The following is a 25,837-nucleotide window of genomic DNA, read 5'->3' as shown; positions in this document are numbered from 1 at the left end:
TCTGGGCCTTCTTGGGTCCTGTGAGGGTCCCTGGTGGCTACTGGTCACATTGGTGGCCAGGGCTCCGGAGGAGTCCTGGAGGTCTGGAGGCAGAGGATGCGCCAGGCACGACAGTTCTTGATGCTGTGTGGCCTGGGAATGAGGTTTCCCAGGTCCGGAACAGCTATGAAAATGGCAGGCTTCAGCCTAGGTGCGTCCAAGGAGTGTGCACAATTTTTCGCGCATATGTGATGGCATCCAGGAACTCAACTAGGCCCGAACTTAAGATGGGGCTAGATTTTTGAGCTGCCTGGCTGGAGTTCCAAAGTGTTTCAAGGTTTCCTGGTTCTTTTAGTTGGGGCTCCGATTTTACTGGGGGTTTGATGGTGGTCACCAGATGGAGGGACCTCAAGGAGCAAGGTAAGGTGTCTGGTGTCTCAAGGTTTAATTTAGTTTTTTTTTTTTTTTTTTTAATTGTACTTTTCCGGTCCTGTTTGGGCGTTAACGGGTTAATTTTTGTTTAAATATATAGAAGTAGTTTTGGGGTCCTGAGAACTTCATGAGGTCGGATGGTACCTTTAAAATTTTTTTAAAAATTAATTTAGTGTGAAAATTGAGAAGGTTTGCATTTAAGGAATTTCTGGGATTTTAATTTTTTTTTTTTTGGACAGAAACTGTTAGTTATATATGCGAGGCTTTGTTAGTCATTTTTAGAAGGGACATTTGAAGTTCTTTGGGGTTATTGTGGTAAAATTTGAGAAAAATAACGTCTGTATTTGTGCTAATATCTATATTTATGGAGTAAAATTTATGAAAAAGTGGAATATAGCATTTGATGGCCTTTTGGGGAAAAAATTATTTTTAGTGAATTTTGTGGAAATTTGTGTTATTTTGGACAAAAATGACTTTTCCCATTAATTTTAATGGGATCAAAATGGAGACTTAGGACATTTTTGTTAAATTCCATAAGTTTCAAAGTTTTTTGAAAGGTGTTCTCATTGGCCACCTTGGGTCAGCTGGTGACTCCGAGTGTCCGTCTCCCTGGGCAATAGCTGCTGTTACTGGGAGAGAAGGGCTGAAGAGTTCAGAGAGGTTGGATGAGTGTTTGTGAGTTCAGTGGGACAGAGAGGTTTTTTTTCTTCATTTTTAGAAGTCTTTGGTGTGTTTATCAGAGCAAATAAAGTACACGTTTAATAGAGTAAAATAAAAGATCTCATAAGTACATAAGTACATAAGTAGTGCCATACTGGGAAAGACCAAAGGTCCATCTAGCCCAGCATCCTGTCACCGACAGTGGCCAATCCAGGTCAAGGGCACCTGGCACGCTCCCCAAACGTAAAAACATTCCAGACAAGTTATACCTAAAAATGCGGAATTTTTCCAAGTCCATTTAATAGCGGTCTATGGACTTGTCCTTTAGGAATCTATCTAACCCCTTTTTAAACTCCGTCAAGCTAACCGCCCGTACCACGTTCTCCGGCAATGAATTCCAGAGTCTAATTACACGTTGGGTGAAGAAAAATTTTCTCGGATTCGTTTTAAATTTACCACACTGTAGCTTCAACTCATGCCCTCTAGTCCTAGTATTTTTGGATAGCGTGAACAGTCGCTTCACATCCACCCGATCCATTCCACTCATTATTTTATACACTTCTATCATATCTCCCCTCAGCCGTCTCTTCTCCAAGCTGAAAAGCCCTAGCCTTCTCAGCCTCTCTTCATAGGAAAGTCGTCCCATCCCCACTATCATTTTCGTCGCCCTTCGCTGTACCTTTTCCAATTCTACTATATCTTTTTTGAGATACGGAGACCAGTACTGAACACAATACTCCAGGTGCGGTCGCACCATGGAGCGATACAACGGCATTATAACATCCGCACACCTGGACTCCATACCCTTCCTAATAACACCCAACATTCTATTCGCTTTCCTAGCCGCAGCAGCACACTGAGCAGAAGGTTTCAGCGTATCATCGACGACGACACCCAGATCCCTTTCTTGATCCGTAACTCCTAACGTGGAACCTTGCAAGACGTAGCTATAATTCGGGTTCCTCTTACCCACATGCATCACTTTGCACTTGTCAACATTGAACTTCATCTGCCACTTGCACGCCCATTCTCCCAGTCTCGCAAGGTCCTCCTGTAATCGTTCACATTCCTCCTGCGACTTGACGACCCTGAATAATTTTGTGTCATCGGCGAATTTAATTACCTCACTAGTTATTCCCATCTCTAGGTCATTTATAAATACATTAAAAAGCAACGGACCCAGCACAGACCCCTGCGGGACCCCACTAACTACCCTCCTCCACTGAGAATACTGGCCACGCAATCCTACTCTCTGCTTCCTATCTTTCAACCAGTTCTTAATCCATAATAATACCCTACCTCCGATTCCATGACTCTCAATAAGAAAATTGCAGCAGCAAAAACAATAACTTAATCAATTTTTTTGTTTTTAAAGTTTTCCCCCCTAACCCCGAATACCCCCCTCCCTAAACCAACCCCCCCCCCACCCACCTTTACTTAACAAGAACAATTAGATAAGAAGGGTTCCCAAATGGCTTCCCACTTATTTAAGGGTATGACAGTGAATCGCCCAGAGCTTTTCCATTTCACAAATGTACCAAAGTTTATTCAACTAGAGAAAAAGAGATGGAATTGAAGGAGACTTCTACCGTGAAGCCAAAATCACCCTGGCAGCCAACATAGCATATCTCGCCAACAAGGCTTGGGACTTTGCGAGCCCCGGAGGCTTCTTAGGGAAGAGAAAAAATTCTGGAGACCACTTAATAGGCTTCCCCAACCATCTCTGAAGCTTAAATTGAATGGCTGTCCAATAGGCACGTATCTTCGGACAGGACCACCAAATATGGCCCATCGTACCTTGCTGCCCACACCCCCGCCAGCATAAAGGAGAAACAGAGGGAAATGTGGTGTAACTGGGCTGGGGTAAGATACCACCTATATACTACCTTAACCGCGTTCACTTTAAAGGGAACAGATACCGACACTTTTAGTAAAGCCCTCTCCAAGAAATTCCAGTCATCATCCCCGTTCCTTGTCATCGGCAGCAGATTAATCCATTAACTGATGGGTTATGTCCGCCTACCAGCAGGTGGAGATAGAGAACACTGAAAAACCATAGTGCTCTATGGACGGCTAGCTCCATCTGCCTTCAGTATTTCTCTATCTCCCAACAGGAGTGGTCGTAGCTTGATCAGCTCCTGGAAAAAAATTCTGCCTGGGGTGGCTCCTGTGCTTTTGCCATTTGAAGCTGGGGTGTTGTGGCTGATGGTGCCCACTTTGAAGGCATATAGGTTCGCCCTTTTCCTGCCTTACTTGTCCCCCTGCCTACCGGAGTACCTCTGTTGCTGCCTGCCTCCAACTTTCCTCACAGAGTAAAAAAAAAAAAGAGTACGCATTGGTTCTGCGTAGCTATTCTGAGGCTATTTTCCACGTGCAGCTTGACCAGAGCTCGTTTGACTCGGTCTTTTGAGGTGAGAGTGGTGCCCAGCTCCTCCGCGGACGCCGTTCCAATTGGGGTAAGTTTTGGCGTGAAGCCGCCATTTTACTTATATAATTCCGTCCGGTCGGTCAATGGCTGCTGAAGCAGTTAAATGCTGCTCCCGTTGTGGTAAACGTAGATCAGCAGTGGGGCTCTGTAAGACGTGCTCTTTAGACGCTAGAGCTGGTACGAGCATGGCGAGCGATGATTCTTCCCTCTCAGTGGAACTGGCAGCGGGCGCCATTTTGGAAGCGCCACATGCCTCGATCGTCGCTGTTGCGGAGGAGTCTGAGTGCAGGGGGACGCCTCGGTTAGAGGCTACCAGAGGAACTCCTGTTCCTGTTTCTCCTAATTTGGAGACGGAGGGTCAGGGTGAGTTTTTCTCCCCGGAGTTTGTGCTTCTAATGCATAAAGCCTTCATGCTGAAGAGAGCTCTGCCGCAGGTGTCTGACACTGCGCTGCTACCTGGTTTCCCCCCGGGTGTTGATGGCCCGGGGCTGGCTTCTTCCCCCGAGCGTTGGAAGGACGCTAAACATAGACTGGTAAATTCCCCGTCGGAGAGTGGCATGCTTCCCTCCCCCCCCCCCCCCCCCCCCGTGGGCGAGCAGTGTGAATTCTGAGGGTTCTGGCAGGGCCTCTTGGTCTGATGAGCCAGAGGAAGGTGCCGGTTTGCCCCGGATCTGGATGATCCCAATGCGGTGAGGATTTTCCACCGCGATGAGCTGCCAGCTCAATTGATGATCCTGCCAAGGGCAAGGCCTCCTCTGGTAATCCGAGGATAGTGAGTACTAAGAAGCCTGCTTGAGCATTTCCTGTGCATGACTCCATCCAAGAGCTTATTTCAGCTCAATGGTCTGAACCCGATGGGCCTTTCAAAGTGGCCAGGGCTATGGGTCAGCTTTACCCTCTAAGTGAGGAGCACTTGGCCCCTTTGGGGATGCCTAAAGTGGATGCTTTGGTCACGGCGGTGACTAAGAGGACCACCCTCCCCGTAGAGGGAGGGGTTGCCCTGAAAGACATGCAGGACCGGCGGCTTGAATCCGCGTTGAATTGGTCTTTTGAAATCTCGGGCCTCGCCTTAAGGGTGTCTATTTGCAGTTCCTATGCTGCCTGGGCCTGCCTTTCTTGGTTACAACAGGCAGTGGAGCAGCCTGCGGATGGTGCGGGCCTCCTGTATGTGTTCTCTCCTTGGCCCTTGATAGGGCGAGTCCTCCTGCGAATTTGGCTACATCAAGGAGTGGTGATTCTCATTGCCCCAGATTGGCCCAGGCGGCCATGGTACGCAGACCTCCGGCGGATGCTGGTGGAGGCCCCTCTTCTTTTGCCTCTGGTACCGAACCTGTTGATGCAGGGACCGGTGACCATGGAGGATCCCTGCCGCTTTGGTCTTACGGCATGGCTCTTGAGAGGGCGCAATTGAGAGACAAGGCTATTCTAACAAAGTCATTTCCACTCTCTTGCAGGCTGTAAGCTGTCCACTTCCATTGCTTATGCTCGGATCTGGCGCCAGTTTGAGGCGTGGTGTGTTTAAAGGCGATCACACCCACGTGGGCTACAGTCTCGCCGATACTGGACGTTTTGCAGGATGGCTTACAAAAAGGCTTGGCCTACAATTCCCTGCGCGTGCAAGTGGCAGCATTGGCATGCTTTCCCTGGCCGCTCATCCGGACGTTGCCAGGTTTCTAAGAGGGGCACTCCGGCTCCGGGCAGTTACATCTTCTGGATGTTCGCAGGGCTCTCTTGCAGTATCTGCAAATGTCAAACGACTTCAGGACCTCTGATCACCTTTTTGTCTTGTTGTCAGGTCCTCAAAGAGGGTCTCCGGCGTCTAAGGCCACTATAGCTCGTTGGCTCAAAGAAGTCATTTTTTCTGCGTATCTGCTGTCAGGGCAGTCTCCGCCTGACGCGTTTAAAGCGCATTCCACGAGAGCGATTTCCTCATCGTGGGCCGAAACAGGAGCACTCTCTCTTCATGAGATCTGTAGTGCGGCTACTTGGGCTTCTCAGCTCTCCTTTGTCCGGCATTACAGGCTGGATCTTGCAGTGAAGCGGGACGCGCAGTTTGGAGCGCAAGTGCTTGTTCGTGGAGTGGCATATTCCCGCCCTAACTAGGGAGTGCTTTTGTACATCCCATCAGTTAATGGATTCATCTGCTGCTGATGACAAGGGAGGGAAAATTAGGTTCTTATCTTGGTAAATTTCTTTTCTTCAGTCACAGCAGATGAATCCATGATCCCTCCCTGTCTGACTGTTTTTTGTCCAGTTTTTTCCCTGCAGATATGTTCCTTCATTGGGAGAAGTTGGAAAACAGTCTTCAGGATTTCTGTTTACTGTTGTGTTGTTACAGGAGGTTGAGATCGTCCCTCCTTTGTGTGGTTATTGCACCTGTTCTGGGGCATTCGTTCGCTGTGAGGAAAGTTCATGTTATTCTACTTTGAGGATACACTGAGGCATATTTTCAAAGCACTTAGCCTTCCAAAGTTCCATAGGTTTCTATGGAACTTTGGAAGGCTAAGTGCTTTGAAAATGAGCCCCACTCTGCTTTGGAAGTTTCAAATACTGAAGGCAGATGGAGCTAGCCGTCCATAGAGCACTATGGTTTTTCAGTGTTCTCTATCTCCACCTGCTGGTAGGCGGACACAACCCATCAGTTAATGGATTCATCTGCTGTGACTAAAGGAAAGAAAATTGCCAAGGTAAGAACCTAATTTTCCCATCTGCACTCCAGGAACCCAGTAGGAGTCCAAACAGCAGAAAATCAGTGAGAAACTGTTAACCTATGTGTGAGATCCCCTGGAATAACTCAGCCAGACAACGTATGGAGTGGAGGAGTGGCCTAGTGGTTAGGGTGGTGGACTTTGGTCCTGGGGAACTGAGGAACTGAGTTCGATTCCCGGCACAGGCAGCTCCTTGTGACTCTGGGCAAGTCACTTAACCCTCCATCGCCTGCCGCATTGAGCTTGCCATGAGTGGGAAAGCGCGGGGTACAAATGTAACAAAAATAAATAAATATGTAAATCAGAAAGTAATTGTTTTTATTCACTTAAGCCCTGGGACTGGTTGCCTCACAGGGCAGGAACATCAGATGAAACAGTTTCTCTTACTTTAATAACAGCCTTGAGCTGGCCTCTGACTAGCAGGCCAAACAGTCTGTGGCTGGTGGGGCTGCCTCACCCCAAACATAGCCTGAGACTCAGGTCTGGTCCTAATCAGACTTCAGCAAGGCTTGCAAGTCTTAACAAGAAGCAAAGTTGGCTTACCTCAGCCAGTTCACAGCAGTTAAACGTATTCTGTGAAGACATAGACTTGGGCTTCAGTTCTTCCTTCCCTTGGCCTCCTTTACCTCAGCCTGGCCCTGTCTTCTTAAACTCATAAACTCCCAGGTATTGACTCCACCCCTACTGGCTCATTTTCTCCAGGGGTGCGATTAGTGTTCTTAAGGTGGCGCAGGCAAGGTAGAGAGGGACTTTTAAGGGTGAGGGGCAGTGTTCTATAAACCGCCCTCACACCATGTTCTTGTCAAGAGATAACTTCTCCTTAGAGAGAATAAGCCATTTACACAAGAGTAATAGCTAAATCCAGTGTGGACAGAAATAGAGCTACTTCAAGGAGCTTTTTCACTTGATGTGTACTCCTGCAGAAATGCTTGAGCTGCTTTAACAGTGCCAAAGATCTTTGGATGTCCCTGGTCAAAGATCTGCAGCTTAGCAGAATATTAATGCTTAGCTGAATATTATTGCTTCGCCAGTTAAGTTCTGTTTAACCATCCAGGAGCCATTCCTATCCAGTTAAACAGTCCTGAATATTGTCTGGAATGGGAATAAGGCAAGGATCCGGAGAAATGGATCACCAGAGCCTGCGGCATAAACACTCTTGATTCCACCTTCCCAGGGCCCTGATATTCAAAGGTCTGGTGCTAAAGACGACAGCAGCGCAGCAACCTAGCTCTCCAATGCTAAAAGCAAATGGTATTCAAATTTTATGTGCTGGTAAATCAAAAGCAAGTGGATGCGAACAAATTTTGTGGAAGCGCAGCTTTTGTGCGCATGCCCAGACAAAACTGGAAGTGCAAGCACACTTCAGCACTGGTCTTATGTGTCTTTAAATATAAGTTTTTCAAAAATTGTTTGCACTTACATTTTTGAAAGTCCCATATTTAAGAGCAGAAACACCTTTGCTTAGACTCTCACACACTTGTTTCTCACTATCTGCGCTTATAGGCTGCACAAGCTTCCTTCTGCTTCCAAAACAATACAAAACAGGCGGTTCAATGTCAGAAATTCAGAATAAATCCTCTCATTAAAACCTTTAGTGTCATCCCCGACCTACGGGTAAGTTTTCAGTGTTGAGGCCGCCAGTTATTTTCTGCACTACTTGACCATTGGGAGGGAATAACGAGTAACATCATTAACATCCATTTCAATACATTTCAATACAGTTTGTAGTCATCTTTGGCACGCATATTTATATCCATGCTAGAGCCCTCTAAACATTCTGCTCACATCAATGTGCGCACTACTCCAGCACTAATCACCTTTAACACAGGCGTTAGGTTTTAGCCCCCTGGAACCAAAGAACCAGTATGCAGGTGTTCAAGCCTCTCATAAACTTGTTACTGTAAAGTCTATGATATCTTGAAAGTATAACCTTGGCACACCAATCACACCTGAAGTCTCTATTATTTTTCTGAAGTCTCTTTTATTTGAATAAATCACAGATAATTTACTCAGTCAGATGTTCAGAAGTATTGCTGCAGGGCACAAAGACTCCGTAATGCTTAGAGCTGTTTCAGTGGTTGGAGGTGGAGATCTGAAGAGAGGTAGCTGTATTGCAGATGAGAAATAGTTAAGCAGATGGAAGTGGTTCAAAGCTGGGTGACTGGAATGTGCAATATCTCATTAGGGAGGAGATATTTTCAAGGTAAAAAACCAAGTTCGTTGCAGGGAGTTTCAGCAGGACAGATCTGTCTGAAGTAAGATGGTGAATGCCTCGTCTGTAGCAAGATGTTGAAATGCCTCATGGCTGAAGGGACAACGAGATCAAGAAGCCTCACAAAGGCTCAGGGAGGAGCATGTAAAGACCAATGGGAACAGAGCCGGCCCTCGATTGGAGGGAAAGGTCATACCTGGCTGACCTCTCAGGACAGAGATAGTAAGTGTCGGATCCTCGAGGCAGGACCGGAATTCGTGAGCTCTTGGACCACTGCCGAGGAGCGGCAGAGGCAAACAAGACCACCCTGGAACTGGATACAAGGAAGAACAGGACTGGAACTCGGGACTGGAGTAGTAACAAAGGCAGGCAACTAGAACAGGCAGAACAGGACAGCGTCACCTGTGCTTGACCACCGTTCCTCCGGAGTTGAGCTCCGGAGTGCGAGTGGCCAGCAGGACTTGTAGGACAAAGCAGGAACTGAAGATCCAGAGGACCCACTCCGGGTCTGGGAAACACGAGGAAGGTTAGGCACAGAACTTAACTAGACTAGGACTCAAAGCTGCTATGCAGCCACTAGCAAGAAACACAAGACAGACTAAGCAGACAGGGCGTACACAAAGGCTAGCCGGAAACAGGGGCTTGGATATACAGACAGGCTTGGTAGAAACGGGGTTCAGGATAGACATGCAAGCTTGGCAGAGGCGGGGTTCAGGATATACTCTCAGGATACACACCCTAGCTAGGCAGAAGCAGGATTCAGGATATACACTCAGGATAAACACACTAACTAGGCAGCAACAGGTTCAGGGCAACACATAAGCTGGGCAGCAGACAGGAGAATAAACCAGGATATTAGCAGAGTTTTAGGGCAGGCTGCAAACAGAGAGAATAAACCAGGAACTAGCAGAGTCTTTGGGAAGGCTGCAAACAGAGAGAATAAACCAGGAACTAACAGGGTCTTGGGGCAGGCTGCAGACAGAGAGAATAAACCAGGAACTAGCAGAGTCTTTGGGCAGGCTGCAAACAGAGAGAACCCAGGAGCTATCAGAGTCTTAGGACAGGCGGCAGACAATAGAATAAACCAGGAGCTAAAAGAGTTTTAGGGCAGGCAGCAGACAATAGAATAAATCAGGGATTGCAAAGTCTTGGGGCTGGCAGCAGACAGAGGAATAAACCAGGGATGACAGAGTCAAGGCTGGAGCTTCAGCAGCTCCCAACACAGACAGGGAGTACACAAAGGCTGAAGCTTCAGACTCCAAACACAGAGCAAGGCAACAGAAGGACTAGCAGTCCACAGACACCAAGCAGAAGGGACAGGAGCCCACACAGAAGGAATAGCAGTCCACAGACACAAAGAACAGAAGGACAAGAGCCCACGTGGAAAGACAGGCTTGTAGCAGCGCAACAGCACACTCACTAACCTGACGACCTTTTGGCATAACACACACACACCATGCAAAGGCCCTGAATGCAAGCACAGCACTTCCTTATGAAGGCTCTCACTGATGATGTCACCTACTGCAGGACAGGAGCAGGGAACACACTCACACCAAGGAGAGGCTTGGAACAGATAGGAAGAACAGGCAGGAGCCATCTTGGAAGCTGGCACAAAACAAGCGGGAGCCATCTTAGATGCTGGTTCCTCAGAGAGGCATAGCCCATACAGATGAGGTCTAGTGAAGCAATCAGCACACAGAGACAAGACTAACACAGAAACAGACAGGAGCCAGCATAGATGCTGACCCCCAGAAATAAGGTAAGTCTGAGGGTGGTCACGACCACAGACATGACAGTAAGACTGACCAGGAAATGATAGTAGGCAGACAAAAGGAGCCAAGCTTGGCTGAGAGAGAAAAGAGGTCTAGGCAGTTACACAACCAATGATACCAATTCTTACACAGATAAGCAAGTATGGCTGCACTGCCTGTGAACTACATTACACACAGTGCATTGCTCACGTATCTTTGCAGTGAGAAACTGCAGCAGTGAAAGTCCTTAGGAATGAGAATAACAGTAAAGGCATTAAACACATTTTAGGATCCCACTACAAACTAATGTAAGGCTGTCAGGGGACAGAACAGCAGGCATTTGAAGGTAAAAACATCCTTGAAATTACTCGGATCACTGTAATTTTCTTCTCCCAGTTGAGTATTTCATCTGAAACAAATTGATTTTGTTTGTCAACACCAGGTCTGTTAAGATCGCCTCACCAACTTTATTTTAACTTTCAGCCAACTGATTTTACTGCCTTAGAATATCAGGAGTTCACCCCTTCAGCTCTGATAGTCAGTGACTGTAGAGCAAATCACTGCTGGCTTGTATAATGTTTACAAGCAATTTTTTTTTACAAGAGCAAATCAAACTTTTCAAACAAACAAGGTGGAGTTATATATATGCGCCCAATTTCACCACACAATAAAACGAGGTTATATTTTGAAGCTTTTCAAAAGAATTACTGCTACTATTTATCACTTCTATAGCACTACTAGACATACACAGCGCTGTACACTTGAACATGAAAAGACAGTTCCTGCTCGACAGAGCTAACAATCTAACTAGGACAGACCCCTGCTCAACAGAGCTTACAATCTAACTAGGACAAACATGGCAAATGAGGGATAAGGGAATTACTAAGGTGGGAATGATAAAAATGGGTACTGAACAAGTGAGTAAGGGTTAGGAGTTGAAAGCAGCATCAAAAAGGTGAGCTTTTAGCCTAGATTTGAAGATGGCCAGAGATGGAACTTGACGTACCGGCTCAGGAAGTCTATTCCAGGCATATGGTGCAGTAAGATAAAAAGAATGTAGTCTGGCGTTAGCAGTGGAGGAGAAGGATACAGATAAGAGAGATTTACCCAGTGAACGGAGTTCCCGATGAGGAGTGTAGGGAGAAATGAGTGGAGAGGTACTGAGGTGCTTCAGAGAGAATGCACTTGTAAGTCAATAAGAGGAGTTTGAACTGTATGCGGAAACGGATAGGGAGCCAAGTGACTTGAGGAGAGGGCTAATATGAGTATAGCAACACTGGCGGAATATAAGTTGTGCAGCAGAATTTTGAACAGATTGAAGGGGAGAGAGATGGCTTAGTGGAAGACCTGTGAGAAGCAAGTTGCAATAGTCTAAGTGAGAGGTTATAAGAGTGTGGATAAGGGTTCTGCTGGTGTTCTCAGAAAGGAAAGGATGAATTTTGGTGATGTTATAGAGAAAGAAATGACAGGTTTTAGCAGTCTGCTGAATATGTGCAGAGAAGGAGAGAGTGGAGTCGAAGACGACCCCAAGGTTACGAGTAGATGAGACAGGGAGGATGAGTGTGTTATCCACAGAGATAGAGAATGGGGGTAGAGGAGAGATTGGTTTAGGGGGAAAGATAAGAAGCTCAGTCTTGGTTATGTTTATTTTCAGATGGCGCTGAGACATCCAGGCAGCAATGTCAGACAGGCAGGCTGAGGTGCAGAAACTGGAGAGTGCGCAGTTGGAGAAGATAAGATCACGACAAGATAGTGGCAATTCTGGTGAGTGGTGGTAGTGGAGCATAGTTAAAGATTGAAAGAGAATGTTAAAGTGAGAAACTGAGAAGCATAAGAGTCAGAGGGAGCATTAGCATAAATGTTAAAATCCCCAAGAATGAGGGAAGGAGATGAAGGTTCAAGAAAGAAGGAAAGCCAGGCCGTCAAAGTCAGTGAGAAAGGAAGAAGGGGGCTTAATCAGGGGGGTCAATAAATGACTGCTTCTTAGAAAGGCAGAAGAGTGAATACACGAATGGCGTGGACTTCGAAGGAAGAAAGGCAGTGAGATTGAGGTGGAATAAGGGTGAAATCTACAGGAGGGTGAAAGTAGTAGCCCGACACCACCTTCGTGGCCATCCGGACGAGAAGTATGGGAGAAAAGGTAACCTCATTGGCACAGGGCCGTGGCTGAAGCAGAGTCTTCAGGGCAAAGCCAAGTCTCAGGGCAAGCAGATGGAGAGTACGAGAGATAGAGATCGTGACTGTATGAAAGTTTGTCGCAGACAGAGCAGGCATTCCATAGAGCATATGAGAAAGGCAGGGAAGAAGGGGGGAGGAGAGGAACAGAAATTAGATTGGAGGCATCACAATGTGACTCTGGGCAAGTCACTTAACCCTCCATTGCCCCATGTAAGCCGCATTGAGCCTGCCATGAGTGGGATAGCGCGGGGTACAAATGTAAAAAAAAAAAAAATGTGACCTGCACGGATAGGATGAGAGCTGATGTGGAGGACCAGGATTGGGATTGATATCCCCAGTGGAGAGCAGGAGAAGGAGCAAGTGAGTATGGAAAAGAGTAGGAGAGGCATGACGACAGCGACGATGGTGAGATGTACTTAGAATGGAGATGGCTGAATGGAAGGAAGGAAATGTTGAAGGTTGAGAGCTGAGAAGACAAAAAAAATGGTGAGATGATGAAAGCAGAAGGTGGGCAATGCGTTCCTGCAGTATACAGTGGTTTCAGATGGAGAAAGATTGGGAAGCGACAGTACCAAGAAGAGAAAGTGTACTAGAGCCATAAGAAGTAACTGGGAGAAAATACAAAGTGTATAGAGAAAATGCTTAATGGCGCATGGCACCTGGAGCGAATACCCTGGGAGAATCGGGGTGGATCTGGGAGTCACCCTGGAGAAGACTGTGAGGATATGCAGATGGGCTGCAAGTCCTCCACAGCACCTGGAAGGCAGCTGGTGGAGCGCTGGGCACCTCCACCACTCACCTCCCAGCCAAGAAAAGGCTTATTGGGGTTGAGGTAACTTGTTTGCCATTTGTAATCATACCACAGGGGGGTGGGGGTGCTTCATTGTGCAGTCACACATGTTCAGCCACATTACCTAAGCATCTAGCTGTAATTCGTCAGGCTGTCTTGGGTCATTCCATGTCAAGTGGTCTGGTGGTCCCTGCGCAACCATCACAGATTTTGATGAAATTTTCTGTGAACATTCATACATGTCCCCAATGAACATTGGAAAAGTTTTACGTTCGCCGATGTAATACTTGCTGAGATATAGTAATCACCACCAGACCACTTGACATGGAATGACAATTGATTTTAATTTCTGTTTTCTCTTGTAATGTAGCGTTGTCTTGGAAAAGAGAAAGAAGCATCAAGATCAACTGGAGAGGTGATTTCAGAGAACGTGGTCACAAGGTAATTTTTTTTTGTAAAGATTCAGTGATACCAGTGCCAAAGATAACATACTAAGGAATTTAGGATTATTTTTATTATGGATAGGGAACCACAAAAAATAAAGTAGTGGAGTAGGCCTCCTAGGAAGATTAAGATTTGTACTTTAATAAAGATTTTGCTCTGGCATCTACTGGATCCATCTTGTTGACTTTTACTAGGAGGCCTTTTGTATTACCCTACTTTTTGTGATTCTCTTCTATTGGATTATGTAGTGTTGGTTTCTCTTCCTTTTATTTTTATTATGGAACATTACTTAAATCAAGCGTAAGAAGCCTTAGAAAAGATTTGGTGGTGAAATCCAATGCATAAATTTCAATGCTCTAGGATGCGCATATATTACTACTTATTGCCTGTATTCTTGAAAGGATAATACCCAAAGCTGCAACAATGTTAAATAGCAGTAAATGAATGTGACCCATCAAATGATTGGTACATACAGGCCTTAAAGTAAAGAATATGCAAATTCTATTTTATCAGAGTTTTATATACTTTCAGTTCCCCAAGGGATTTGTAGCGGTTAACAAGTGTAAGAAACTCAACAATAGAGTAGAATGACAAAAAAAGCACCTCCTGGGGGGGGGGGGGGGGCCCCCCCCCCCCCCCCCCCCCCCACATATGGGTCACTAGTGTGTGTGGCCATCCTTTCCAGAGGGCTCCTAGAGTCCTGTGTGTGGGGGGTATGTGTAGGGATAAGGTGACATGGGTGCTCTGACATAGTAAGGGACAAGGCCATAGCGAGAGTCAGCCTTCGGGCACGTAGATATATGCTACGTAAAATTCTATGTTCCTCTTTATGGTAAACCACCCAAAAAAACATTAACTATCCTACAGCTACCCCTCTGGAGCAATGTGAGACTTGGGAACCCAGGAAGTCAACTAAATCCATTGAACATACAATAAAGTCAACAAGCTTGAATACATATGATTGCAATCAACTAATATATATCATTACTACAGAACTAATCACTAGTCTAACTTTGATTAGGTAAATATTGCTTAAATTGATTTTAGTAAGGCAGCAATGTTTCATTTTAGCATTAACAAAAGGGTATGCAGAAATATATAGTGGTACCAGCCTAAGAAGAATAGGCTGGAGTTTAAAGTTGGATAAATATAGAGTATAAGGTTAAATAGATAGACATGAGCAAAACAGTTGACAGAGATAGGAAAAGAAAGTTTGTTATAAGGAGAGATATGTGATGAGTGTTTCACATTTACCAACACAGCTTAGGGCAAAATAGAAAATAGGAGAAAAATGAGTTTTAAACTTCAGTGTGTCAAATCGGCTTCAGTCTGTCTTCGTGTAGGGAAGACGCAGGGCTGAATCTATAAACAATGTAAGGTTGGCACTTCTCCCAGGAAGGCGACCTTGAGACACTTCAGTTACAGTGCTCGTTAAAGATGATAGAAAAAGGTTAAAAAATGTTTTAAAGTACAGTTCTGTGCCCAATGTAAGTGAAATTTAGAGAGGCAGATCCTAATCCCAGAGGGAAAACAATCCGTCTGCTACCATAATGAATATAATTAGGTCTGCCACCTCCGTTGGGCAGTGGAAGCCATGGGCTTTCTACTATCCTGAAGAGGATTGCATGATCCCTCCAAATACTTAATTACCCCAACCTTGTGTCTGCTCATGACAGTTTTACACAGGGCAGCAGCAGGCTCCTCAATTAGAAAGAAACCCAGTAGTAAGTAGATATAGTAATATAGTTTATTAGCATAAGTATCTTACCCAAAGATAGTACAGGCAAATCAGGCAGTCACATGGTAGAACAGCACCTCACAATGAGTCTCTCTCTAGCCTTCTGGAGTCTTCTGATTCTAATACCCTCTAGGCTGCTCTTTTTATACCATTTTGACCCCATTCATTCCAATAGACCCTAGCTTTCTCACCAGAGCTCTTGGCCCTTATCAGTTGATAAGAATGACTTCACATGTTCTCAAGCCCTAAGTATAAACAAATTATGTTTAGGACAACATCTGCGAAGAAATGACTTCACAGGTCATTTTGCCCTCCTCAGCTTCCCCTCCCTCTACTTGCACCTGACCCTCTACTCACTTGCATTAGCCATAACATCTTGCTCATGACTTCTCGCAGGTGCCAGTCCCAGGATTGTTGACAAGAGCAAATGCCCCCTCCCTTGCCAGCTCTCTGGAAACTCACTTCAGCTTGAGCTGCAGTGAAATATATTTTGTATCAGAGATGATTTTTGATTTTAAGAGGCCTAGCTCGTAGCCTGAGCCATTGGCCTGTATTTCACTGAGAGCAAGTGACAGTATATTTCTACACATAGTAATAAAACCAACACTATCTTCCATTTAAACAGAAAACTTTTCAGAGCTTTCCAAAACAACAGATAAAAGGGTAGGCTCCTCATATTTAATGGCAACACATTCCATAACCTAGCCCCAAAGAATGGAAAAGAATCCTCATAAATTGTTTTAAAACTAATGTTTTTGAGAGAGGGAAACCTAATTTCAAAGTCTGTAAAAATCCTGTACTCCTTTCGGACAATGGAAAAACAAACAATTCTCCTAATCCTTCTGAATTTAATCCAAAAATTGATTTAAAAATAAGACAGATCTCTTTAAACCTAATGCGTTGTCATATCGGCAGCCAGTGCAAATCTCACAAAGCAGATGACACACTGTCAGACCGGCCAAGTCCATAATAAGCCTGGCAGCAGTGTTCTGCATTAACTGCAAGCGATTTAAGCAATTTACTGTTAACTCCTAAATATAATGAATTTAGTAATCCAGTTGAGGCAATAAAATTGCCTGAGCTAGTTTCCTAAAATCTTGATGTTTCAAACATGACCTAATTGCTAGTAGTTGTCTAAGTTTAGAAAAAAAAAACCCCTCTTACTGAGAATATTTATCTGTTTAAAACAAAAACCCTTCAATCTAAAATTACACCCAGAACTCTGGAGTGGCTTTTTTATCTTCAAGATTTCTCCTAAATTCAGTGTTACCAGAGTAGTTGGGCTCTTAGTTATATCTCTGAGCCACAATATCTATGTTTTTTTTGTTTATTTAATGTAAGAAAATGTTGAGTAGCCCAACTTATCTATAAGGGAGATACAGTATTTAAACGATCCCAAAGTGTTATCAAATTTCTCTAATGCTGGACATAAAAGAAAAATATCATCAGAATAAGAGAGCACAGAAATCTTACTATCTTTGAAACTATGATCTAATGAACTCAGGTAAACATTAAACAAACAAGAGGGGGCAAAAGTGGTGAACCCTGCAGCACTCCGCAGCCAGGGTTCCAGCTAGGTGATCCACTTTTACCCTTAACACTATAGTATCTTTTTTTCTGAAACTGCTCAAACCAACTGTTGCCAGTGATACCTAGTTCATTTATTTTACATAGAATTAAGTGATTTATGGCATCAAAGGTTGCCAATACATTGAAGTACAACAGAATATGTTGACCTCTACTTAAAAAATGTATTACTTGTGTAGTAAGAGCAAAAAGCAGAGTTTCCATGCTATGATATGGGCTAAAACCATGCTTTGTTTTATGCAAAATGTCATGTGATTCTAAGAATTTCTGAAACTGAACATGACAAAAAATTCCAGCAGCTTGGCCATCCATGGAATACTCGCAACTGGTCAATAGTTTTCTACTTTGGTCAGGTCTGCTTCGATAGTCTTCGGCAAAGGAGAATTATTTCAGCCAATGTCTCAGGATAATTTCCTAATTGCAGTAACCCATTGGCAAATTCAGTCAACCAATTTAAAATTTGTATAGGAACCTAATTTAACAGATATGAGGGTCATACATGTGGGATACAAGGTTTCTTGGAGATCCTAATCAACAACTTCTGAACTAAAGCAGGAGAGACCTTATCAAAGTTTTCCCATATTCTATCAGCAGGAATATCATGTCTGAAGTCGTTGGCCTAGAAGTTTCTGCACCGATATGTGGAACTGTAAAATGAATATCTGCCTTTTTTTAAAACTGCATCAAAAATACCAGAAAGTAAGTCATGCTGGGTCAGAGCAAAGTCCATCAAACCTAGCTGGGATTTACTGAGCCACTAGCGCGGCTGGCTGTTCACTAGTGCTGATACAGCCCTTTCACTTTGAATGGGTTGTTTTGGCAATGCTGCATGGAAGCTGCTAGCACGGCTTAGTAAACAGGCCTTCCTAGTGTCCTGTCTTCAAAAATGGCCAAGCTAGATCACAAGTACCCAGCAGGTTCCAAAAAAGTAGATCTGTTTCCTGTAGTACACAGACTCCACAGCTTAATTACATGCTACATGAAAGAAGACTTTCTATGATTTGTTTTCAGTTGGCTCGTCATTTAGTTTCATGGAGTATCCTCTTGTTTTGTTAGAGCTGTTTGACAGGCCAAACAATCATTCCCTAATTATCTGTTCCACTGAACTCATCATTTCATAAATTTCTATCTTCTCAGTCATCTTTTCTCAAAGCTGGAAAACCTTGACTTTAAATCTCTTCATAAGAGAGAGGCTTTGTTCTCTGAACCTTTTCTAGTTGCATTATTCTTTGAGGTGGGGCAATCAGAACTGCACAGAATACTCGAGGTATGAGTACACCTTGCACCTATATTGGGTGCATTCTACGTATTTGCAGAGGTGGAAAGAGAAAACATCAGCCAGCATGAATTGATGTTAGTCAGGTAGTAAGTTTATTCAGGACTGTGGATAAGTCAGGTTCAATGGGTATGAGTAGCTACACGTCATCCGCATAGATGTAGATCTGAGTGTCCATTGACTGAATCAGTTTGGCAAGTGGCTTGAGGTAAATATTGAATAGAATAGGTGACAGTATCGATCCTTGTGGTACCCCACAGGTCAGTGCCCACGATGGTGATGAGGTGCTGCCAAACACTATGGACTGTTGCCTGCGTGATACATAGAATCTGAACCAGGCAAGTACTGTTCCACTGATACCTGTTTCTGCCAGTCGTGCTAGCATAATATCGTGATCCACAGTGTCAAAAGCTGCTGAGAAATCTAGCAGTACTAACACCGAGGCAAATCCCTTGTCTCGGTTTCTATGAAGATCATCTAGTAGGGATACAAGGACCGTTTCTGTTCTGTAACCGGGTTTGAATCCAGATTGACTTGGAGTTAGCCAGTTTCTGTCTTCTAGCCAATCATTCAGTTGATCAGACTGTTTGTTCTATAAGTTTCCCTAAAAATGGGATGTTGAATACTGGCTGGTAATTTTCAAGTCTGTCCTGGTCAAGGTTGTTCTTCTTTAGCAAAGGATGCACCACTGCCCTTTTTAATGCTGTTGGTAGTTGCCCATTAGAAAGAGGGGAGTTCACGATTTTTGTGGCGCCTTCTTTGATGCCCCTACTTTCCTTCTTGCCTGCTGCACTATCTTTGATGGGCAGTGTTCAAGGGAGCAGGTAGTTGCTCGAAGGTTTGTTAGGATTTTGTCAAGGCCGCCCTCTGTTATTCGTTTAAGAGAGTCCCATAGATTTGTATGTACTACCTCTGTTGCATGCAAATCTGTCTTATGAATGTTCATTGTGGCTATTCTAAAACCCCGACTGGTTGTTTGTTACTCCAGGAAGGGTTGGAAACCTCTGCTGTAGTCGCTTGTTTGTTGATAGGTTTAGGCTTGCCGGTCTAACAAGGATTTGTATTAGTTGTTAATGTTTGGTTTAAAATAACCTACTGTTTAAAGAAACAAAAACAAAACCTCCAAAATCTAGGAAATTTGAACACATTACACGTTCACAGGTGCAAAAACACAACCAGTGTTTATTTTGCTTCCCATTAGGAAAGAGGCCATTTTAGATAACTGTCACAACGTTTATCATCCTGAAAAGAATGTAGTGAAACAGCATCGAGAGGAAAGCTCAGAAAGGTATGTGAGAGAGATTCTTTTGTGCTCCATTTGTTCTGATAAGGTTTGGAGCCTTTTATTTTATGTGATTTTATTCGTGTTTTGCTGTACAGTTCCAAGACACAAATGTATTAATAGTATGCTCATTTAAATGAAGCATGCCCAAAATCTATCATCTATCTGTTGATGGTGTGGGGGGAACCTGCTAAGTCCTTCTGCTGTGATAGGTTTGTCAGTTAATTGAAAAGATTACATTGATTTTGTTTTTTTAAATCTTATCTAGAGCATGAGCAATCCAAACTACATCTGCTGTACACTTAACCAGCTAAGTACTGCTTCTGGGGGTGGAGTCAGCACTTGGCCACTTAAGTGCTGATATTCATCCCTTAACTGTTGGATTCTATATAGTGTGCCTAGCGTTTTATGCTGAAATCCAAGTGTATTCTATAACAATGTGAGTAACTTAAGCCAATCAGTATTGTTAACAGCACTTGTGTGGGGTCTGATTGATTATCACACGTTAGACAATCGCCCCACGCACTTAACCCTAACTGTCTACAGCTGGAGCGCTTACATCCCTGGATTGCTTACACTAGTAAGACAATACTTACTACTCAGAAGTGAAATGAAAGTTTATTCTGGAGAAGTAAAATAGTGGCTCTAGCAGAGGCTTATTGCAAGTCTGAAATACAGAAAAATGATTATAGATAACCCTTTTTCTCCAAGCCAGTTAACTGCCTTGGGAACAAAGAAGCCTCCCCCTTCCCCCCCCCCCCCCGAACACTAGTCTGTTACTCATATTTATACAATACATATTATACAATAATCCGGAAATTTATTACTAGCAAATCCCACTAATCAATCATCTGATCACACATGCTTATCTCACCCAACTACTAGTAACTTCTCTCCCACCTATACTTTTGTCATAAATTTCACGCCCCCTTCCTCATGCTACTTCAGCAGTTTTTTGTATCACATAACCAAACTGTAAATAAGTTATTTTTATTAGCCAACCACAAGGTCAGCTTGTATAACAGACTTTTTCCAACTTCCCCTTTTCACTTTCTAAATATAATGTGATTTCAAACTGTGTAAAACACAGGATATTTGACCCAAAGATTAATATAAAATCTAAATATCCATTAAAGTTTTCTTGATTACATTGGACCACTCTATATACATATCCTTATAGTCTAAAAGCTTGTAACAAAGTTCACAATCAATAAATTCTTAAGCTGTCTTGTACAGTATCTTTCCCTAGACATGACCTTAATATCGGTAAGCAAAAATATAGAAAAAATAGTTTTTTGTTCCATTCTCAAAATGCCCCTTCCCTCCACATGATCTTAAGAAGCTTCTTAAGCGAGCTTCTATAACCTTCTCCACCCCCCACACACATCTGTCTCAGTGAAGGGTCCACTTCCACTTCTCCCGTCGCATGCCCAACAAATCACGCTAAATGTGTTTGGGCCCAGTCTAGTCAGGAGGAGTGTGGGTCACATGGTTGTCCTTGCACAATTTCACAAAGTCACCCTGCAGCCTGGTCTAGTTAGCATGGTTTGAAAACAGCACACAGAATAATTAGGGGAGGGGATGAAATAAATCTTACAGGTAACCCTTGTTTCATTATTCAGAGGGGTGCTCTGAAAATATAAACAGTAGGGATTTGAGCCTCTCCCCAATTCCCTACACATTTAACAAACAATAAGGAGCACTAATTGTCAATAATTAGAATTTACGTACATAACTCGCTAAGCGTATTCTGTAACGCGCTGTACCTAAATCTTAATGCATGCAGGCAAAAGGGGTGTAGTTATGAGTGGGGAAATGGGTGTTTCGTGGGCATTCTAAAATTTACATGCACTGCTTTAGAATACGGCCCTTTGCGCCTAAATCTACGCACTGGGATTTATGCCACGTTTTTGTTAGTGTAAATGGAGGTGCGTAGTTTTAGGTGCTAGAATATCAACTAAGCACATTCTATATTAGCACATAAATAGGACCACATAAAAGTCTGTCCTAATTTTATGTGCTAGCCCATGGCTGCTTAAGGGCTGAATATCAACTTAAGTGGCTTTGTGTTAGCTGGCTTTAAAATAACCGGATATTCAAAGCTGAAGTCTACACAGTCCCCGTTTTTGAATATCCAGGAATAAATCTGTTGACGGTGAGCAAAATGCTCACCCCCTTCAACTGAATATCAGATCTAGAATCCTTAGTGTAGAAGCTAACCAGATCTACACAGTCTAGCAGAATATCTTCCTTGGAAGTTGCCTCTATTTCCCTCTTGCAGTGCTTGAGAGTACTGTACTTTTCAATGGAGAAAGCCAATCCTCATTTTGTTGCTTGTAAACAAAATGTGTATTCAGTTTGTTTTTTTTACCGCAATAATTTTTTTTTTACTGAATTTGGATCAAATTTTAATGGATCTGATTCAAGTTAATCAAACACTAATTCAGTGGTCTCCTCTATTATAACTCACATCTATGACTGCTATCTATTCTTATACTACTAACAACAAGAGTTTGGTTATAAAAAATTATACAAACAGGAATATTATAAGGTGACACATACTTTTCATGCAGGAATGCAAAATTTAACATGTAATTTGGAACCCCCCCACCATATTCTTACCATCTAAGTGACCTTTATTAAAACGCTGAAGCTCTTAAAATGAAATAATAATATTTAGCTGAAAAGAAATAGACTATAGCCCAAAACAATATTAGTAATTGTTATACTGTGAATGAGGGTTGTGTCGGCCTCCAAATAACACAGCCAGCCAAGATTATGGAATTAAGGTAAATGATTTATTCTTAAACCTGAGACTTGTTACTTCACAAGGTCAGGAACAAGAAGGTAAAGTCTCTTTAGCTTAGAGCGAAAAGTCTTGGCAGGGGCTTGTGGCTGACCAGGCCCAAGCACAGTTCATGGCCCATCATCACTGCCATGCCCCAAACACAGTCTGTAAAGTTTCTCTCTCACTCTGGGCCAGCCAGGCCTAAGAACTGAGTTCACAAGTATCCAAATGAAAAGGTTGGCTTACCTCAGCCAGGTCATAGTAGCTAGACGTATTTATTATTATTGTTAGCATTTGTATCCCACATTTTCCCACCAATTCGCAGGCTCAATGTGGCTTACATTTGCCGTAATGGTGATTGCCATTTCCGGGTCACAGAATACAAAAGTCGCTGCATTAAGGTGCATGCATACGTGGTAGAGAGGAATACATTGTGGTAGTGCATATTAATTTCTATGTGATAAATAGGAATGTAACATACATTGGGTCATCGACTATAGAGAAGTTATTCAACATAAGGGTTAAAGTGACACTATATTCAGCATAAGGGTTAAAGTGAAAGAGGTCAGTCAGTCAAGTGTTAAGTGAAGTGTTAGTGAAGGCATATGCTGGATCACTTCTTCCATCCCTGGTCTGCCTTAACCCCACTCTTGCTCAGCCATTTATAGTTTCTGGTGCATATCCTTTCGGCTTCACCCCTCCCATCTCACTTCCTCCCTGGGCGGGACTAGAGGTTTTAAGATGGTTTGAAATACCCGAGGGACCATTCTTTAAGGTTGAAGGGCAGTGTTCTATATACCTCCTCACAGTAATCAAGTACCCTGTGTGGTACAGTTAAAAACTGCTTGGTCGCAAACCTTTTTGGTCATGACTGTATGTGTACCCTGGAAGAAACGAGGGATAGGGTTAATATGATAGACATTTAAATATTTGAAAGGTATCAGTATACAGACAAATAATTTCCAGAGACAGGAAAATGGTAGAACTAGAGGACATGAATTGAGGTTACAGGGTAGTTGACTTAGGTGTAATGTCAGGAAGTACTTTTTCACAAAGAGGGTGGTGGATGCCTTGAATTCCAGTAGAAGTAATAGAGACAAAAAAGGTGATGGAATTCAAAAATGCATAGGATAAATGCAAACGATCCTTCTATGGAAAGAGGCTGTCATCAAAATAAAATTTAGCGGTGCCTAGGCAGCAAATCTAGTAGTTGGAAAGTAAGGCCAGTTCTGGGCAGACTACTATGGTCCGTGTCCTGATTATAGAAAACGAATCTGGATGGGCTAGAGTGGGCTTCAATGTCAACTCCAGCGATTGGGAAGTAAGGCTGGTGCTGGGCAGTCTGTGACCCGAAAACTGCAAGAACAATCCAATCTGGTGAAAGGTATCCCCTCCCCAATTCCTCACGTTCAAAAAGTCCTCATAATGGATGTATCCAACCTGGGCTTTGGGGGGGGATGGTGTTTCAGGTAGATGGGCTACTGTTAGGTTTTCAAGGCAGAACCCGATTCGTGAGCCCTTGGGCCACTGCCGAGGAGCAGCAGTGGCAGGCAAAACCACTCCCAAACCAGAGCCAAGGCAGAACAGGACTGGAACCCCGGACTGGAGTTGCAGCTGAGGCAAACAAGCTGGAACAGGAGGAGCAAGAACAGCTAGACTTCACCTGTGCTTGACCGCCATTCCCCAGGAGTTGAGCCCCTGGGTGCAGGCGGCCGGCAGGACTTACCGGACAGGGCAGGAACTGGATACCAACTAGGCTGAACCGGGACAGGGTCAGAGGGGAAAGGAATATACATGTGAAGCAAGGCAGAAAACTGGGCTAGGACTCACAGACAGACAATACAACACTAGGCAGGAAGTGGACAGGCTAAAGGACAAGAACTGAAAGCTGCCAAACAGCCACTGAAAAGGGTACAAAGACAGGTAACAGCAAGGACTGAGAGCTGCCAAGCAGCCACTAGGGAAAAACACTGACAGACAAGAGGGCAAGGATAGAAAGCTGCCAAGCAGCCACTAAGAAGGGAACTAGCAGTAAAAGCTAACAGCTAACCTACACACAGACTAACCATGGACCTGACAAGGAAATACAAACAAGAAACAAGACTAGAAAACAAGCAACAAAGTACAAGCTAACTACATAAAGACTAGACTAGAACCAGGCAAGGATTTCAGACAAGAAACAGAATAACCAGAAGTGCAACAGAGCACACCAACATACCAGGGACCATAGTCGATGCAAAGGGAAACACAGAGGTTTCCAGGTGGTTAGTAAAGCCCATCAGTAGCTGAAGTTTAGCTGCAGGAATCACAGGGCAGCTACGGGTGCTGTTCAGGCACAAACAAGAAAGGCAAGTCTGGCAGCCCGGAAGATCAGGACCGGACTGGGCTGAAGTCTGGAACATGTGACAGTCCATAGCAGCCACCTGTTCTGGCCACCAGAGGGCGAGGTGAGCACAGACAAGGAAACAGTCACCATCGTGACAGCTCTCCTCTCTCACCACCATAGGATAGTGTGTCTTCTTATTGATTTAGGGATCCAGTTTTTTCAGACTGATGAGTGCCTTAGAAAAGCACTGTTGGGTTTCAGGGGTTTAATCCTAGTGTTTCTTCTCTGGCTCAGGGGTTGAGGAGTGCTAGGAAGCCTTGTGTCTGGTTGTACAGCTGGATAAGAGTCCTCAGATTTCCTAGTGGTGCTCTGGGAAGTGACGAGGGCTTAGTCCCACCTCTTTCTCCTCTAGAGGATTCTGGAGTTACCTTGAGATTGGGGGAGGGGGGTTGACCTGGTGCATAGGATTCATTGGAGTCTATAGAGCTTTCTGCTGAAGAGGACAACTCTTCTCTGGAAGTTTGTCTCTTTAGGTGTAAGAAATTGTCTTGCTTATTGATCAGGTGGTTTCCATATTTCCGCTCTGATGCAGGTCTAGTTGGAGGACGGCAACTCTATCTTGGAAGATCTGAGGTATCTCTTAAAGACCATTTTTCTGCATTGAGATCTCCCCCAGATAGTTTTGGCAGAATGAGAGCTGCCAAACCTGGTCCTCTGCAGCACTAATAGGCAGGCTGTACCCCCTCCTTGAGAGCAATCTTGACTGCATGTTTTGTGTCCCTAAAGGAGATTCTCTGGGGGTTCAGTGACAATAAATCCCTGTGGAGGGAGGTTCCACCCAGAGGGACTTGCATGGCTAATAGGTAGAACTCCTTCTCTAGTGAGCTTTTGAAGCCTCTGTTCTAGGGTTTTAGGCAGCAGTCTGTGGCAGATACATAGCCAGTGTGCTTTTGCTGGGTCACAGTATTTGGCCAGCTTTGCTAGAGGTCACTTGGGGGTAGCCTTTCTGATAGATATTTTCTGATCTTATACATATCTATTCATGCTCAATGGCATCAATCATGATGGTTTGCTGGTGTCTTTGGCTTGCATTTGTCAGCAGACTCCGCATCAAATTCATAGTTAAGTAAGCCGACCATCTGAGGATGTTTGTTGTTTAGGGACAGTTTGCCCAAGCTGGTTGAGGAAATGGGGGAGATTCAACCACAAAGGCTAGCTAAGGATAAGGGTTGGTCCTTGATCAAGGGTCCTGGTGGAT

At 44.1% G+C, this 25,837-nt stretch overlaps 1 protein-coding gene across 1 annotated transcript in view; it reads left to right on the top strand.

Annotated features, from left to right (window-relative positions):
- The window catches only part of LOC115460225 (cilia- and flagella-associated protein 251-like), a 62,643-nt gene that overhangs the window by 25,591 nt on the left and 11,215 nt on the right, over positions 1-25,837 (top strand). The window contains exons 3-4 of the mRNA XM_030190042.1: positions 13,509-13,579; positions 19,385-19,471. Coding sequence (XP_030045902.1) covers positions 13,509-13,579; positions 19,385-19,471 — 158 coding nt within the window. The remainder of the gene's footprint in view (positions 1-13,508; positions 13,580-19,384; positions 19,472-25,837) is intronic.

Source organism: Microcaecilia unicolor, chromosome 1 (genome assembly GCF_901765095.1).
Source record: "Microcaecilia unicolor chromosome 1, aMicUni1.1, whole genome shotgun sequence".
Lineage (NCBI taxonomy): Eukaryota > Metazoa > Chordata > Amphibia > Gymnophiona > Siphonopidae > Microcaecilia > Microcaecilia unicolor.
The sequence above is the reverse complement of the archived record's forward strand: the minus strand, read 5'-3'. Positions and strand labels throughout refer to the sequence as shown.